Below are 15,772 nucleotides of genomic sequence, written 5' to 3'. Positions count from 1 at the left end.
TAAAATAGGTTAATGATGTCATAGGTGCCTCCATTATGACGTCATAATTCGACAAGTACAAAACCTCATCCGATCAAGATGAAATTTCTTGAGCATAATCTAGGAATAAATTAGTTTAGAAAAAAAATAAAATGATGACGTCATTGATCACGTGGTTCAGCCGCCATATTTGTTTAACACAAAATCCTTAAAAACCACTGAAAATACATCCTGGCGAGGGTTTGCAATCTCTGATTGCTCTTTCTTGTTATTACTTGCAAAATGGAAGATTTTTTAAAGTACATGGGTTGGTCTTGTGCATTATTCTGTCTATAGGTCTGTCTGTCTGTCTGTCTGTCTGTCAATCAATCAATGTCTGTCAATGTCTGTCAAATGTCTGTCAATTGCCTACAAATCACAATTTTAAACCGATCTTCACGAAATTTCACCAAATGGTAGAGTTTGTCATGAGGAAGAAGCCTATGGAGTTTGAGGTCAAGAGTAAAAGGTTATCTTGAGGTCGAATTTCTAAAATTGACATTTTCATCTGAAAATTTATCAATTTTCTTCCGATTGACTTGAAACTGAAACAGCAATTGCATAGCACTGAATTTAATAAAACAGCAATCACTGAATTGGGAAACAAACTTTTTAAGGTCAAAGGTCAACCCAAGTTCAAACTTCTAAAATCATCAATTTCATCTGAAAAAGAATAAATTTTCTGCCGAAAACCCATGCTATGATTACGATCGTCAATTTTAATCTAAATAAAATGGACAATTTGATGTCTCCATGGCAACTTTTCCGGTGAGGGGGGTGGATTTTGCAAGCATCGCTGCACCACATCTTTCTTGTTTATTTTTATTTCATTCTTGGACAGAGACTTGGGAAAGGCAGTTCTCATCACTGCATTTGCAGTTTGGTAATCTTAACACCAATTGTTTTGTGCGATGGAGAAGCAGCAGAAACTCTCGTAACTGGTCAATTGTTCTGTGTAGCAAAATCAGCACAAGATGAGCTTTTTATTATCCCTGCGCTTTTTGAATTTTTTTTTAAAAACGAGGGGATATTTTTATTGTGTTTGTCTGTTTGGTCATCCATCTGTCATGCTATCTCCTAAACGGTTGGGCAGGATTTTCACCAAACTTGGTAGATATGATCACCCATATGGCACGAAGGTGCAAGAGCTCTACAGATAATTTTTGGCCATGTCCCCCTCCCCCAGGGCAAGGTTAAGAGGTCAAATACCAAATAATGCAATTGGAGAATTGAACTCAACATATTGTTCATGTTGAACTCAACAATTGAACTCGATTTTGGCGCTTGTCCACCGCGGTACTGTATCGTACCGAACTGTAACCAAAATCTGTTTTTTCGTTTTTCCATTGCCAAGCGAACCGTACCGTACCTAAGTACCCGTGCTGTATTTGGTTCCTGCTATGGATAGGTACCAAGTGAGCTCAACCTGGAGCTATGGGTGGAGCTAGCAATACTGCAGACCATTGATTGGTCAATCGCAATCATCACAGAACCGTCACGCTCTGTTCATTCTTTGTTTGCGCTGACGAACAAGGCCCAAATCTTCGTTGTCGGTCTTCATAATTGTCTGCAAAAGTTTCTTTCTCTTTTTAGCTGTCCTCTTTCTGGCGTCTTTCAGCTTCTTCTCAAAGACTTCCTTGTCAAACATGTCCTCTCTTTTTGCATTTCGCTAAAAAAAACTAATGTTCGGATAAAACCAAAACCCGACGAAGAAGTAACACAGCTTCAAGTTCCTCCATAGTTGCGGAGCTGTTTACAGTTTGGTGTCGCATGAGAAATGAGGTCGCCACAGCGGTCGCGTTTTTTTTTTTCGTCACTTCTGATAACTTCGCCTATTTGCACAGTTCTGTTGTGCGATGGAAAAACGACACAGGGATTACCATACCATAACGTACCGTGCCGTACCGTACCGTTTTGTGCAATGGAAAAGCGCCATTTGATATTGGGTCATTCTTGGTGGAACTTTATGCCATCTTTCAACTTTGCTTTAGGTGGGAAGTGTTGGGATTTGCAATGGCGTGTCGTCGACTTCACTCTAGTTATCGTTATTATTACTATTTTGCATTGTTTTCATGATTTAATCTGGCAACTGCATAAACCCTTTTTTCTGTTATGGCTTTATTTAGGGCGGTGGTGATGGTGGTCCATGTGGCCAAGCCCAACCGCCCACCCGATCATTCCACCAAGACACGACTATCCGCGGGCTCACTGCAAGTGACATAGACAAGGCTCGCCAAGCTAAGCTTCAACACTCTTCTTTCACACAGGTTAGATGATCATGGCATCACCAGCTTTGCTTTTAGAAGCAGGTTTCTTGCATGGTTAAACCTAAAACCGTTCTATATAGCCTCACTGCACACACTGTGCAACCTGTTTTGAGGGTGAATCTCGGATGTTTTTTTTCGTTAAGACTAATAAATGTGAAAGATAATTATATTCCTTGTGTTGTTACTTTGTAGTATTCTGTGCTCTGTGTTCAAATGTAGAAACATCAAACATGCGTAGTACCGACGGGAAAGCAGGAGGCCAAAATGGCCTAAACCAAAGTCAAAGATACTGTGACAAACAACACATTGGTCATTTAAAATTGCAAATATGGCTTTTAACCTTTTCCCCTCTACTGATGGAAGAGTTAGGTTATGGAGGGTGTGATCTGATCGTCGGGCACTGCAGCAACTCTTGAACAGTATGGCTGAGAGAGCATAAACAAAAAGCATGGCGCCAGCTGTTATGGCACTTTCTCACTAAGTGTCAAACAGTTGTTAAACAGACTGTAACTAAACCTGGATTCCAATTCTGGGACAGTGTTCACCCTTGTTGCAACACCAACACTTCTCATCATCATTAGTGAATGCATATTTGACCAGGATTCCATTACAAATTTGTCCCACTGGTTGCATCGCCCAAGGCATGTCTGTGTTGCTGATGCAGTGCCCCCCCTACACATTAGCCCTTTTTTTTTTTTTTTGGCCAGGGTACCAGAATTAAATTGCCTACTCTTAAGTAAAAGACAATTCCAGCTCATGGAGCGTCCGTCCAAAGAATAGAGTACTCGATACTCATTGATGCAATGTTTAGCCTATGAAGCACCAGTCCGAGCAGTGTGCATTGAGGTTGGGATTAACCTTGACGAGACAGGTCAATGTCCAACTGCGTTACCTCTGCACCATCCAGATGGACAACACTTCTACTTTCTTCTGATTTTGCTCATAAGAACATAATAGAACTAGAACGGCTCTCAGCAGAGAGCGCATACCTCCGCCAGGCTGAACAGTTCACGTTTTGTAACCCACTGATAGGGCAGATCTGGATCCGGACCTGAACCAAAGTTGAATCGGCTTGGTCTTGTCACCAAACAAACTCATCCACCTAGTTTTGTCATAACTTGCCCACAACGTTTTGAAATACCATGCTGATGTGTCATTGTTGGTCCTGTCTCTCAATGGTGAATAATCACTTTAAAAGTTTTTTTAAACCCTTGTATCCGGATCTTCACCAAAATCGAATCGATTCTTCCTTGCCACATACCCAACCCGTGCCGTCCACAAAGTTTCGTCAAAATCCACACACCACATTTTTATATATAGTGATATATGTATTGTTTTTGGCCCTCTATCAATGGTGAAGAATCGCTTTTAAAATTCCAGTATCTGGATTCGTACCATCACCAAAATCGAATCAATTCTTCCTTATCACATACCCAACATGTCTCCCAAACTTCGTCGAAATCTGTCCACTTTGAGAGATATCCTGTTCACAGACAGACAAACAGACAGGGGTGAAAGCATAACCTCCGCCCACCTTCGGTGGCAGAAGTAATTGGGAGCGATGGGAAATAACTGCGGAAGTTGGCGTTTACCCAAAGGTTTTAAAACTAAATTGTATGCATTTTTTTTTCTTCTTCTTCGTCTTTTTCACTCAAACTAGGAAAAAATCAGCTAAAATAGTCGTATTCTTTGAACTACTGCTTAATTGATTGCCACAACTAGCCTGTGACTTAACAAGGTGGTAGTTTGTGTTTTGATCTCATTTCCTTGTGCACGGTGTGCTTTACAAGATTATTGAAATCCTAACACGTGTTCACTTTATCACGCTTTTTGGAAAACAAAAGGCGGAGTGGGGGGACGGGGGGGGGGGGGGGGGTATTGTAATCTGCTCCGTCTGTGTCTGTCTGTCCTTCACACTCACCATTGCCTTCTAACCAGTTGTGCAGAAATTCACCAAACTAGGTAGTTATGATCACCATATGGCAAGAAGGTGCAAGAGCAGTATCGTTTTTGGCCCTGGGCTCTAGGGTGTGGTTAAAAGGTCATATTTCAGACACATTTTAAAACATTTATAAAAGATTTTGATAAAAGTTCATGGATTTGACCCCCAAAGGTTGGTTGTCATCATGAGTCTATTCTTGGTCCACTGTAGGATAAAGGCCTCCCTAAAATCACACTTGGGTCTTGACATACTCACTACGTTTGCCAAAATGTAATTTGGCGAGAACTTTTAAGCAGGAATTTGTCAATGGTTCAGGGTACCAGCGATAACTTACCCACTTTTTCCGAATGATACGGTGTGATATTCTTTCTCTTTTCTCCCCTATTTTTCTCCCTTGTGTCCTCCACCTCTCTGGTTCTTCTCTGCACCCTCTCCCCCCATCTTTTTCCCCTCTGGGCCCTCTCTTTTTCTCTTTTGCACCTCCTCTTGTTCTGCTCTGCACCCCCTCTTTTTCTGCTCTGCGCCCCTCTTTTTCTTTTTTGCGCCCCCCTCTTCTTCTCTTCTGTGCCCTCTGGTTTTTCGTTGTCTTCGTTGTCTCTTGTCCGTCTTTGTTGTATCTTTTCCTTTGTCTTCGTTGTCTCTTGTCCTTCGTCTTCGTTGTCTCTTGTCCTTTGTCTTCGCTGTCTCTTGTCCTTTGTCTTCATTGTCTCTTGTCCCTTGTCCTCTTCTTCACTGTCTCTTGTCCCTTGTCCTCTTCTTCACTGCCTCTTGTTCCTTGTCCTCTTCTTCTCTGCCTCTTGGCCCTTGTCCTCTTCCTCTCTGCCTCTTGTCCCTTGTCCTCTTCCTCTCTGCCTCTTGTCCCTTGTCCTCTTCCTCTCTGCCTCTTGTCCCTTGTCCTCTTCCTCTCTGCCTCTTGTCCCTTGTCCTCTTCCTCTCTGTCTCTTGTCCCTTGTCCTCTTCTTCACTGTCTCTTGTCCCTTGTCCTCTTCTTCACTGGTTCTTGTTCCTTGTCCTCTTCCTATCTGCCTCTTGTCCCTTGTCCCTTGTCCTCTTCTTCACTGGTTCTTGTTCCTTGTCCTCTTCCTCTCTGCCTCTTGTCCCTTGTTCTCTTCCTCTCTGCCTCTTGTCCCTTGTCCACTTCCTATCTGCCTCTTGTCCCTTGTCCTCTTCCTCTCTGCATCTTGTCCCTTGTCCTCTTCCTCTCTGCCTCTTGTCCCTTGTCCTCTTCCTCTCTGCCTCTTGTCCCTTGTCCTCTTCCTCTCTGTCTGTTGTCCCTTGTCCTCTTCCTCTCTGCCTCTTGTCCCTTGTCCTCTTCCTCTCTGCCTCTTGTCCCTTGTCCTCTTCCTCTCTGCCTCTTGTCCCTTGTCCTCTTCCTCTCTGTCTGTTGTCCCTTGTCCTCTTCCTCTCTGCCTCTTGTCTCTTGTCCCTTGTCCTCTTCCTCTCTGCCTCTTGTTCCTTGTCCTCTTCCTCTCTGTCTGTTGTCCCTTGTCCTCTTCCTCTCTGCCTTTTGTCTCTTGTCCCCTGTCCTCTTCCTCTCTGCCTCTTGTCCCTTGTCTTCTTCCTTTCTGTCTGTTGTCCCTTGTCCTCTTCCTCTCTGTCTGTTGTCCCTTGTCTCTTTTTTCCTTCTGTCGTCTCTTCTCTTTTCTCTGTCCCTTGTCCTTTTTATTACTCTCCTCTTTTACTCCTCGACCTTCTTTATAAATTACTCGTAATGTCAAGGTTGCTATCCTGCTTTTTTGACTTCACCATGCAGCTGTGAGTAATTTAAAATTGGGTTCCTATTCCATCTCTCTAGTCTCATCAACATTGCATGTTGGAATTTTTCTGTTGGCCTTGCGATGTCAATGAGATGGCACAGCCCTTCCAGGGCTATATTTATTTTCTATTTGGGTTCCTTTGCCAAGATGGCTTGATTCATGTTCCTGCCATTATTATATCTTGTTGTTCTCACCCCTCATTTCCCGGATATAATGGTTTTGGATATTATCCACCATATCCACTTGTCATCTTTCCATGAATATTGCGATTGTCATTATTGTTATTATTATAACCACTGATTCACCCACTGATTTCCATCCCATTGGCCACCTAAAGTTTGGTTTATGGAAAAGAAATGAGCTACAATTTCAGAGAGAAATCTTTGAAACCCCCTCCCCCCCCCCCCCACTTCCCTGTCTTTTTATTTATATACAGTATATATATATATATATACACGTATTTAAAAACCTGAGATTTGAAGGATATGGATGTATCTCTAGCATCTATTACAAGGTTTTTTTTTTAAATATCTTACTCCCCTCACCTGCCCTCAAGTGGAGCTCAAAGTTGTGATCACTGGATTTCAAAATCTTCAGATGAGTTTATCTTTTTCTATGTTGAAAAAAAGCAAGCATGTAAAAACACCGGAAATGGAGAGATCTGAGATGTCACAAAGCTGCTCATCTTAACCTATATACAGTATTATATATATACCCTACTCAACCTCAAATCCAGTCAATGAGGGTGCCCCAGGGGGGCTCGTTACACTTTAAGTAGTTAAACCCCCTGTATTCTAACATTCCTATTGGGCTCTGTGGCGGGTGGGCGGGGGGGGGGGGGGGGGAGATTGGATTGGAATGCAATCTCTCTGTGTAGCGCTGTCTCATGATTGAAGCGGGTATTACAAATCCCCACATTTACAGTACAGTTTTCCAGTGCAGTGAGGTGTTTTGAATTGTAAGCAGTCGGCATGTTTTTGCTTCATGCATGTAACCCGGGTTATTTTTACTACATGGATAGGCTCGCTATGCTCGCCTCACCACATGTTGCTGCAGAGGCAAGGCCTTATTTTAACCCAGGATAATGACCTGCCTGAACTTGAGTTGCTATGTTGTCATGATTTACACCAATCATAATGCAAACGGTTTTTTGGTAGAAAATTTATTTTGAATATTGGTGATATTATTTATTTGTAATCTAAAAAGGTCCAAGTGGTCTCAAGCTCTAAATGGTCATGGGTCCAAGTGGGTTTAAAGCATCTTATGGGTCCTTTGGGTCTTCATGGTCCTCTAGGTCTTTTGGGTCTTCGTATGATTTGATTTTTCTTTTTTTCCGGTTGCATTTGTGGGTGGAGTCAGGCTAGTAACAGCTTCAGACTAGTGGCGAATATTTTAGTGGATAACCTTTTAAAAAATGTTCAGTTGCCCTTTTCATCAAGGTTAGTTTGAGTACAAAGCAGATGTGGATGCCTTACATTTTGGGATGCTGTCTGGTTTGAGTTGTTTTTGCTGTGAGGAACATACAAACACTTGTCGGGACAAAATCCTTGCAACAGTCCAAGAATCATTTTATTTTTTGCTTTTTAAAAATGTAATTAACAAAGCAATATTTTATATACACTACATGACCAAAAGTATGCGGATACCCCTTCTAATTAGTAGATTCGGCTGTTTCAGTCACATCTATTGCTGACAGGTATATATAATCGAGCACACAGCCATGCACTCTCCAAAGAAACATTGACAGTAGAATGGGCTGTACTGAAGAGCTCAGTGACTTTCAACGTGGCACCATCATAGGATGCCACCTTTCCAACAAATTAGTTCGTCAAATTTATTTCCCTGCTAGAGCTGTTTCGGTCAACTGTAAGTGCTGTTATTGTGAAGTGGAAATGTCTAGGAACAACAACAGCTCAGCCACGAATAGGTAGGCAACACAAGCTCACAGAATGGGACTGCCGAGTCTTGAAGCGCGTAGCATGTAAAAATCATCTGTCCTCGGTTGCAACACTCACCTACGAGTTCCAAACTGCTTCTGGAAGCAACATCAGCACAACAACTGTTCGTCGGGATCTTCATGAAATGGGTTTCCATGGCAGAGCAGCCGCACACAAGCCTAAGATCACCTTGCGCAATGCCAAGCGTCGGCTGGAGTGGTATAAAGCTTGCCGCCATTGGACTCTGGAGCAGTGGAAACGCGTTCTCTGGAGTGATGAATCACGCTTCACCATCCGGCAGTCCGGACTAATCTGAGTTTGGCGAATGCCAGGATAACGCTACCTGCCCGACTGCATAGTGCCATCTGTAAAGTTTGGTGAAGGAGGAATAATGGTCTGGGGATGTTTTTCATGGTTCGGGCTGGGCCCCTTAGTTCCAGTGAAGGGAAATCTTAACGCTACAGCATACAATGACATTCTCGACAATTGTGTGCTTCCAACTCTGTGGCAACAGTTTGGAGAAGGCCCCTTTCCTGTTTCAGCATGACAATGTCCCCGTGCACAAAGCGAAGTCCATACAGAAATGGTTTGTCGAGATCCGTGTGGAAGAACGTGACTGGCTTGCACCGAGCCCTGACGTCGACCCCATCGAACACCTTTGGGATGAATTGGAACGTCGACTGCGAGCAAGGCCTATTTGCCCAACATCAGTGCCCGACCTCACTAATGCTCTTGTGGCTGAATGGAAGCAAATCCCCACAGCAATATTCTAACATCTAGTGGAAAGTCTTCCCAGAAGAGTGGAGGTTGTTATAGCAGCAAAGGGGGGGGGGGACAAACTCCATATTAATGCCCATGATTTTGTATTGAGATGTTCGATGTTCGGGTGTCGACATACTTTTGGTCATGTATTGTACGTGTGTATGCATACACATAAACATCTGGTACACACATACACATAAACATTCACTCACACTGAATAATAAAATTAAAACCTTGGGATATCTTGGACTATTCTATTGAAATCATAAAATTTCTTGAATGCGCCGCTTAGGCGTAGGTCAGGACTGTTTCGCAGATCAAAATAATTGCGATTTTTCTAATTTGCTACATGTGTGAAATGCATTTGTAGAAATTTCATTTGTGAAATCTTTTATTTCTAAATCTTTTTGTGTTTTTGTTTGAGAACTACGTAGAGAAAAAGGCAAGCGATGAGACAGAAAGCAAGGTAGGGAAGTTTGAGAGGAGGAGGCTGGAGTAAAGGGAATTGTGGGATTGTGGGGTTGTGGGTCGGGGGGGGGGGGGCATGTTCAGTGCATGTGAAGCGAGGGAGGTGGGAGGGGGGCTCATGGAAGAGCAAGTGATACTAATTCTTATTTGCAATAGTCGAATCGCATAAATAATTTCCACTCAATTCTAACATTCATTTCAATTGAGCTAACCGATCAGGTTAAGTGTTTACTTACCAATCAGCAAGCTTCCTTTCCAGGTTAACAGGAATAAAGTTCATTATAAATCTAATGAGCTAGGGGAAGCTGAGGTGTCTGTTTATTAACACTACATTGGTGTGCTGTACACGTCCGCATTTTTTTTACTTACAGGCCTTTGAACTTGCATGCATTATAATCAATGTGCATTCTCGATGCTGATGTAATTAATAGGTATTATATGTTTGCCTTCATGCACCCGTTTTGAAAATTTGATAACCCCCACAGTTTTATTTTTACTTGCGGAAGCCCGAGGAGCATTCTCAGGCTGTTTTCCGTGCGTGTTTATGCCGATTGTTTATTTGACTTGCATTGGTAGACCTCAAAGGGATGGGGAGCAGGGTGGGGTGGAAAGTTTAAGAGGGTCTCACCACGTACTCTATCTGTTCCGTTCCTTTGTTTTATTCTTTTCTTTTTTTTTCTTTAATTTTTTTTCTCTCTGAATATTTATATTTCACTCACTTCCTGCTCGCTAACCATGCTCCACCCTTGTGTGTCTTCCTGCAGCTCAATGAACGGTCGAAGCAACGCAAGGTTCCCACCAGTCGCCTTGGCCGTATGGTTAACTTTGGAGGTGGGTTTTCTGCCAACTTTTTGTCTGCAAATATTGATTGGCCTCATGGGCTTTTTAACATATCAAGTCACTTTAATCATGTGGGAGATTACTTGATATACTTGGAGGCTCACAATACTAATTACAGACAGGTCGGTGGTCTCTGTCGTCTAACGCCTCCTTTCTGGTCTTGCACCCTCTGCTCTTTCCGTGTTTTGTTCCCACCCCTCCCCCCAGGTTTCTGCAGGGCACACACACGACACGTGGTCGACCTCTCCCTCCCCCCTTTATGGTTGTACAATCTAAATCCAGGATCACTGCTTACCTCCACTCATTTGTTCCTCTTTTCTCCCACCTGTGGAACCAACTTCCACATTCTTTTCAATCTCATTCTTCCCTCCAGGTCTTCAAGGCAGCTCCCCCCTCGCCACCCCCACCTCCTCCTTCCAAATTTTTCGTTTTCCCTCTTGTGAGTTTTTGCTTCTGTATCCATCTTGTCCACCCATTGCATCCTCTCCTGCCCTCCCCCCCTCCCCATTCCTCTCCACATCCATTGTTTGTCCAAGTCTGCCTCTATCAACTCTGCTTTTCGTGTTGTCCCCCCTCTCTCAACTGTTCCTTTTGTCCTGTTGTGTCCTGATCCATTCAGTGTACTCTTTTCTTTTCCTTTTGCTTTCTCTTCATTCATTCCCTTGCTATTGTACACCTGCCCCCCTCCACTCTCTGTATGTTGCCTTTTTACCCTCTGCATGGGTTTTTTTTTTTGGACACCAAGTCGAGGCTCATATAAGGTTTGGTTTGCACATTCCTTGAAGATGCTGGTAAAAGAAGAAGCATTTTACAGTCGTGGAAAGTCCTGGAAAACATATCCAAGTTCTTGAAATACCTGGAAAATCAAGAAAATTGTGCCAATATAAATCATTTGACATGCCTCCCCCACCCCGAACCCCGGTCGGACTTGTTAACTCCAAATGTCTCAAGAGTGCATTACCAATTTTAACTTTCCCCAGGGATTTACCAACGCCGAGCTGAAATAGTTTCTCACCCATCATGCATAAATTATGCAAGTGTTTATGGAAACTCGATAAAATAGGAAGTAGTGCCTTGGCATGCACACTGCCGATTATAAAGGGAAAGGAAGAAAATTTAAGAATGTTGAAGCTTTGCTCTTTGAATTCCTCTTGGCTGAGTCACGTCCACTACCAGGATTGGCTCTTGAAGGATCCCGTTCACATGGCCACATGCCGACGGGTCTGAGAAGACATTCTATATCAGGAATATGGGGAAAAGTGCAATGAGGAGTCACGTGAGAGGTACCAAGCACCAAAGCATGGTGTCCCATGTAATTCCAAATGACCGGTCCAACTCCCGTAACATGGAATTCTTTGGCTCCAGGACAAGTATATTGTTACGGCCGCGGTTTAGATGTTATTTTGACCGAGCGGTTGGTATGACCGCGACCGAACAGTTATTCCCCGACTAGACCCCGATTCCACCCAGACGTTGACCAAATCGCGCTATGCTAAATCAATGATGGAAAGGACACAACGACTGGGATAGATGAAACGACGCAAGGGGTACAGTTCTCGAGACCTCCGGAGGATTGGTATAATTACAGTGGTGGAGAAAAGGGGGTAGATTACACGGTAGTGAGGTAAAGACACAGAAGAGATGGGCACTTAAATACAATCTTATCTTAGCCCAGACAGACTACAGACAAACGGAACAAGGCTGACTTACACAGGGATTGATGGCAGGAAGGGACAGGTAGTCGATAGCACAAGGTGCACCTTGGCTCGGGGACAGGATAAAGCACGGTCCAGTCCAGAGATGCGGGGAGGCCTCACAGCGCTCGGAGGGTACGTCTTGCTTGCTCCAAGCTCAGCGCGCATCTGACGTCACCTCCCTCTTCCTGCGCATGCTCAGCGGGGAGTGACATGCCCTCGGCTGGTTGGCTCCGCCCCCCTGGGGCCGGTCCGCCGCTTCCATTGGGTGCGGGGGTTACCGGGCTCCGCCCTTGACGAGGAGCTGACAGGGAGCCCCTATTTGGTAACCCCGTCGAGCACATGTTCGATGGCGGCTCGTTGGGAAGGCCTCATGCCCTCCCAACATCCCCTACCAACCAAGCCGGAGTGAGGACGCGCACTCCCTGTGCACGCCGCCGCCGTTGCTGTTGTTGTTGTTGTTGTTGTTGCTGAACCGTGAGGAAGAGCTGCGGGGAGGTATTGGGAGGTCCTAAACTTCCTAACGGTGCCATACAATCACATTCTGGTGCAACGAAGGGTCAGGATTAATGGAAACGAATCCTTAACTGACATAGACTAAGAATAACTAGCAAGATGTCCTATAGTTGTCTACGTGAGATGCGGTGGACCTGGATGCGACATTTAATGGGGGGAAATAGGGGGAGGTCGGGTCTACAGAGTGTTGGTTACAGAAAGTGGGACTAGGGATTGAGGGATTGGGGAGAGTTGGGGAGTATTGAGGAAAGAGGGGAATATTTACAAGCGGATATGGATGGATGTAAATCCCATATCCGCAACACTGCACCCTTCTCTACCTCGGGGCGTCCCGACCCGATAAATTTTTACCTACTTTAGTGTGGCACTCAGATGTAGTTCCCTCTACTATTAACTCAACCCTGAGTGCGACAGTTTTACAGATGTTCACAAATGAGTAAATATGTCCCCCTGCGACGTTGCACCCTTCTCCTAACAGAAACACACCCACAGGATAACCGAATCGCGGAAAGCATCCTCAAACTAAACATACAGCCGGTAGGGAGCATTATTTACAGTTGACACTACTTTTATTTACAAAACTAACCCAGGACCTGCGATTGTTCTTTCTGGGGGGAGACAGTCTGCTCTGCATCGACGCACCATGAAAACACCCAAAACGCACCAATACATTCTCAAGCACCAATCAGTGCAGTCACCACTGTTCATCAATAAAATAAAACCAACAAACCCAAACCCTGCAGGTGTCTCTTGCTCTTCGGCTCCCTCTGCTGGCTATTACTTTCTTCCAGATGTTGTCGTTTCCTTTCATTTTCTTACTGGCGGCCTATTTGAGCATAAAATGAAATGCACCCAACGTGTCCATTTTTATTTATTTATGGCCCACAGGGCCGACTAGTGTGGTTCACCTGTGGGGCATCGGTGCCCTGTGGCCAAGGTCCGCCAGCAAGATTTCGGGCCCTCATGGCCGGTTCCAGCAGAGGGGCCATGCCCCAACCCATGGGGTCCATTAGTGGTGCTCGGCCACAGACATGTGGTCCATAATGTGGTGCATCGATGCAGACAGCTGGTTCTGAGAGTTCCGGGCGCACAATGGCCGACTCACGCACGCTCCCCTCGGCGCCCAATGGCGCACAGGTCATGTGGGAGACAAAAGAGACAAATGAGCGAGGGGTAAGGTCACAAGGGTACACATCAATAAGGCAATGCAAGGCGAAATGCGTACGGAGAGCGAAATGAGAAAGCTCGGCCCTACCGTACGTCACCCCCCCCTGTCACCTACACTATCCTTGCCCTTACCCCATCTATCTATAATTCCACTAATCTCTGTGTGTATGTTTGTATGTATGTTTGTATGTATGTTTGTCTGTGACCGCTGTTTCTCGACAACTACCGGTCCGATATACTTGAAACTTGCCAGGTATATTGCTGGGGACCCGAGGATGTGCCTTTTCAAGGTTTTAAATTAATCGCAGAAGTAGTTACCGAGCTATGTCCAAAAAACGATTCAACCAATCAGAGAGCAGCGAGCTATCACGTGTGCCGAACGTGGCGAACAGACTCTGCCTCGGATGGCACATTTGAGAGCGTATTCATTTATTTCCCGTCGGCAAACTATGTTGCCGTTAAACTATGTTTTAAAACTAATAAAAACTAATTTGCGATTCATCGTATTCATCGCTTCACATTTGCGACAGTGAAGACTTCACTTCCGGCAGCCAATCACAGAACGCGTTGTTGCGAGCCCGAGAGCCTGCGCCATTATGGTTCGTAATTCGATTTCTTCCGGAGAAAATAATAATTTCTCGATTTCTTATGCGCATTATTTCTCCCAATTCAGTCAGAGCGAAGGGCGGAAGCGAAGAGCGTTGTTTTTTTTGTTTACGGGCGTACGGGCGGGGTAGAGCGTACGGGTAGCGTTTTTTTTTTTTTTTGGCAAGGAACGGGCACCCACGTACGGGCATGCCCTAGTATTTACAAAATCTACACATTTACAAATTCGTCGCTAATGTCTCGTCTCCCCATATTTCTCCAATACCAAATTCGTCACCACAATCCCTCTACTTCAAAATTTGCCATCTCCCAATTCATCATCAATCCTCATAAGGAGGAAGAGATGGAACATCAAGCACAATGTCACACCCACGTCATGATGCGTCTCACATTCCAAACATCTGCACAATAAAATAACAAAACATGGCATGGTGTGGAGGTACGTCATCTCAGGTGAGTGGATGCAGATGGTGCGAGGAGACTTCAATCCTAACTATCCTCTAAATGACTTTAACACACTTTACACTACCCGGGGTCTTTCCCTGCCAATCCATTGGCCAGCTTACACTATGGGCTCTAAAAAACAATTCCCATTGACCAAACTGTGGTGCTCATCAATTTGGGGTCTCACTCCCCCGATTCATCTCCCGGTGCCCTTGCACAATTTCTGGGCTGTGACGTGTAGCTCTCCCAGCAGGTCTACCCACCTGCACACCTCCACCACTGCAGTTGCCACCCGAGCTTACCTGCTCCTTAACCTAACCTATCTACTGGGGAAGGCCCCTCCTGGCTCTGTCACCCCACTCGGTGCCCTCTGGCACTGGGCTACCCGGGTCCGTCCTCCGGATCCTCGGGCCCCATCCACAACTACCGGCTCCCAGAGCCCACCTGCGGCCTCACCTGGCCGACATCCTCACAGTGGTGGAGTGCCCAAACCAACTACACACACTAACAGGCTACACGCCCAGCCATTTCCACAACACTAATGCACCCATTCAAATACCATTCTTCCACCCGCACCACAGATGCCAATATCCAACCACAATTTACCTATACCCTCTACCTAACACTTACACTACCCGCCCCGGGTACTCGTGAAAGGGGTCCACTCTTCCCCCATCCACACCTTCGCACCATGCACACCACTCCGTACCACTTACTCCAACTCTCTCCACACCACTCATTCCAATACTCCATGTATTCCACACACCTGTACTTGCACACCTGTGCTCATACTTTGTGCCGCCTGCACCCTTCTCTCCCCCAAGCGCATTCGCGCTGATCCACAACACTCACTACTCATACACTGCTCCACACACCTGTCCAGTTCTCACACAGCATCATCTCATCTAACTACTCCCCTCTGAAACTTGCGCTTCCCAGTCGTCCCTTTAAACTATTGCGCTCCCTCGTCATTATCATCCACTCTAATCTACCTGCGTCCCCTCTACAGGTATCCTTGTCACTAACTAACCTTAACGTTACCTAATGTCATCTTCGCTAGATCCCTACACACAATATCCTAACCCACCCGGGCTAGTTTTCACTGCCATACACCTCATAATCTATAGCGCATCTGCCCCCTCTCGCCGTGAGGGATGGTGGATTGCCCATCCCACCACATCGGGGAGGTCCCACTATCAATTTTGCTCGTCCAAATTCCAACCAATTCAAAAATTTTCCATTTACTGCCAATTCTACCCACTATTATAAATTTCGTATCAAATCACTACCATCATCATCACAGTCCGCTATATCCTAGCCTCGGTGCGTCATGACATCATTAAACTCGGTTCGT

General features: G+C 45.1%; 1 protein-coding gene across 6 annotated transcripts in view; it reads left to right on the top strand.

The window, feature by feature from the left end:
- The window catches only part of LOC137437475 (atypical kinase COQ8B, mitochondrial), a 112,853-nt gene that overhangs the window by 46,746 nt on the left and 50,335 nt on the right, over positions 1-15,772 (top strand). For 3 of the 6 annotated variants that reach the window (XM_078766897.1, XM_078766898.1, XM_078766899.1), the window contains 3 exons: positions 2,145-2,285; positions 9,108-9,149; positions 9,916-9,982. In XM_078766897.1, the coding sequence (XP_078623023.1) occupies positions 2,145-2,285; positions 9,108-9,149; positions 9,916-9,982 (250 nt within the window). The remainder of the gene's footprint in view (positions 1-2,144; positions 2,286-9,107; positions 9,150-9,915; positions 9,983-15,772) is intronic. The other 3 variants (XM_068131834.2, XM_068131836.2, XM_068131832.2) reach the window with 1 other exon arrangement.

Source organism: Myxine glutinosa, chromosome 12, assembly GCF_964187855.1.
Source record: "Myxine glutinosa chromosome 12, kmMyxGlut1.1, whole genome shotgun sequence".
Lineage (NCBI taxonomy): Eukaryota > Metazoa > Chordata > Myxini > Myxiniformes > Myxinidae > Myxine > Myxine glutinosa.
This window is presented reverse-complemented; position numbering and strand designations above follow the sequence as displayed.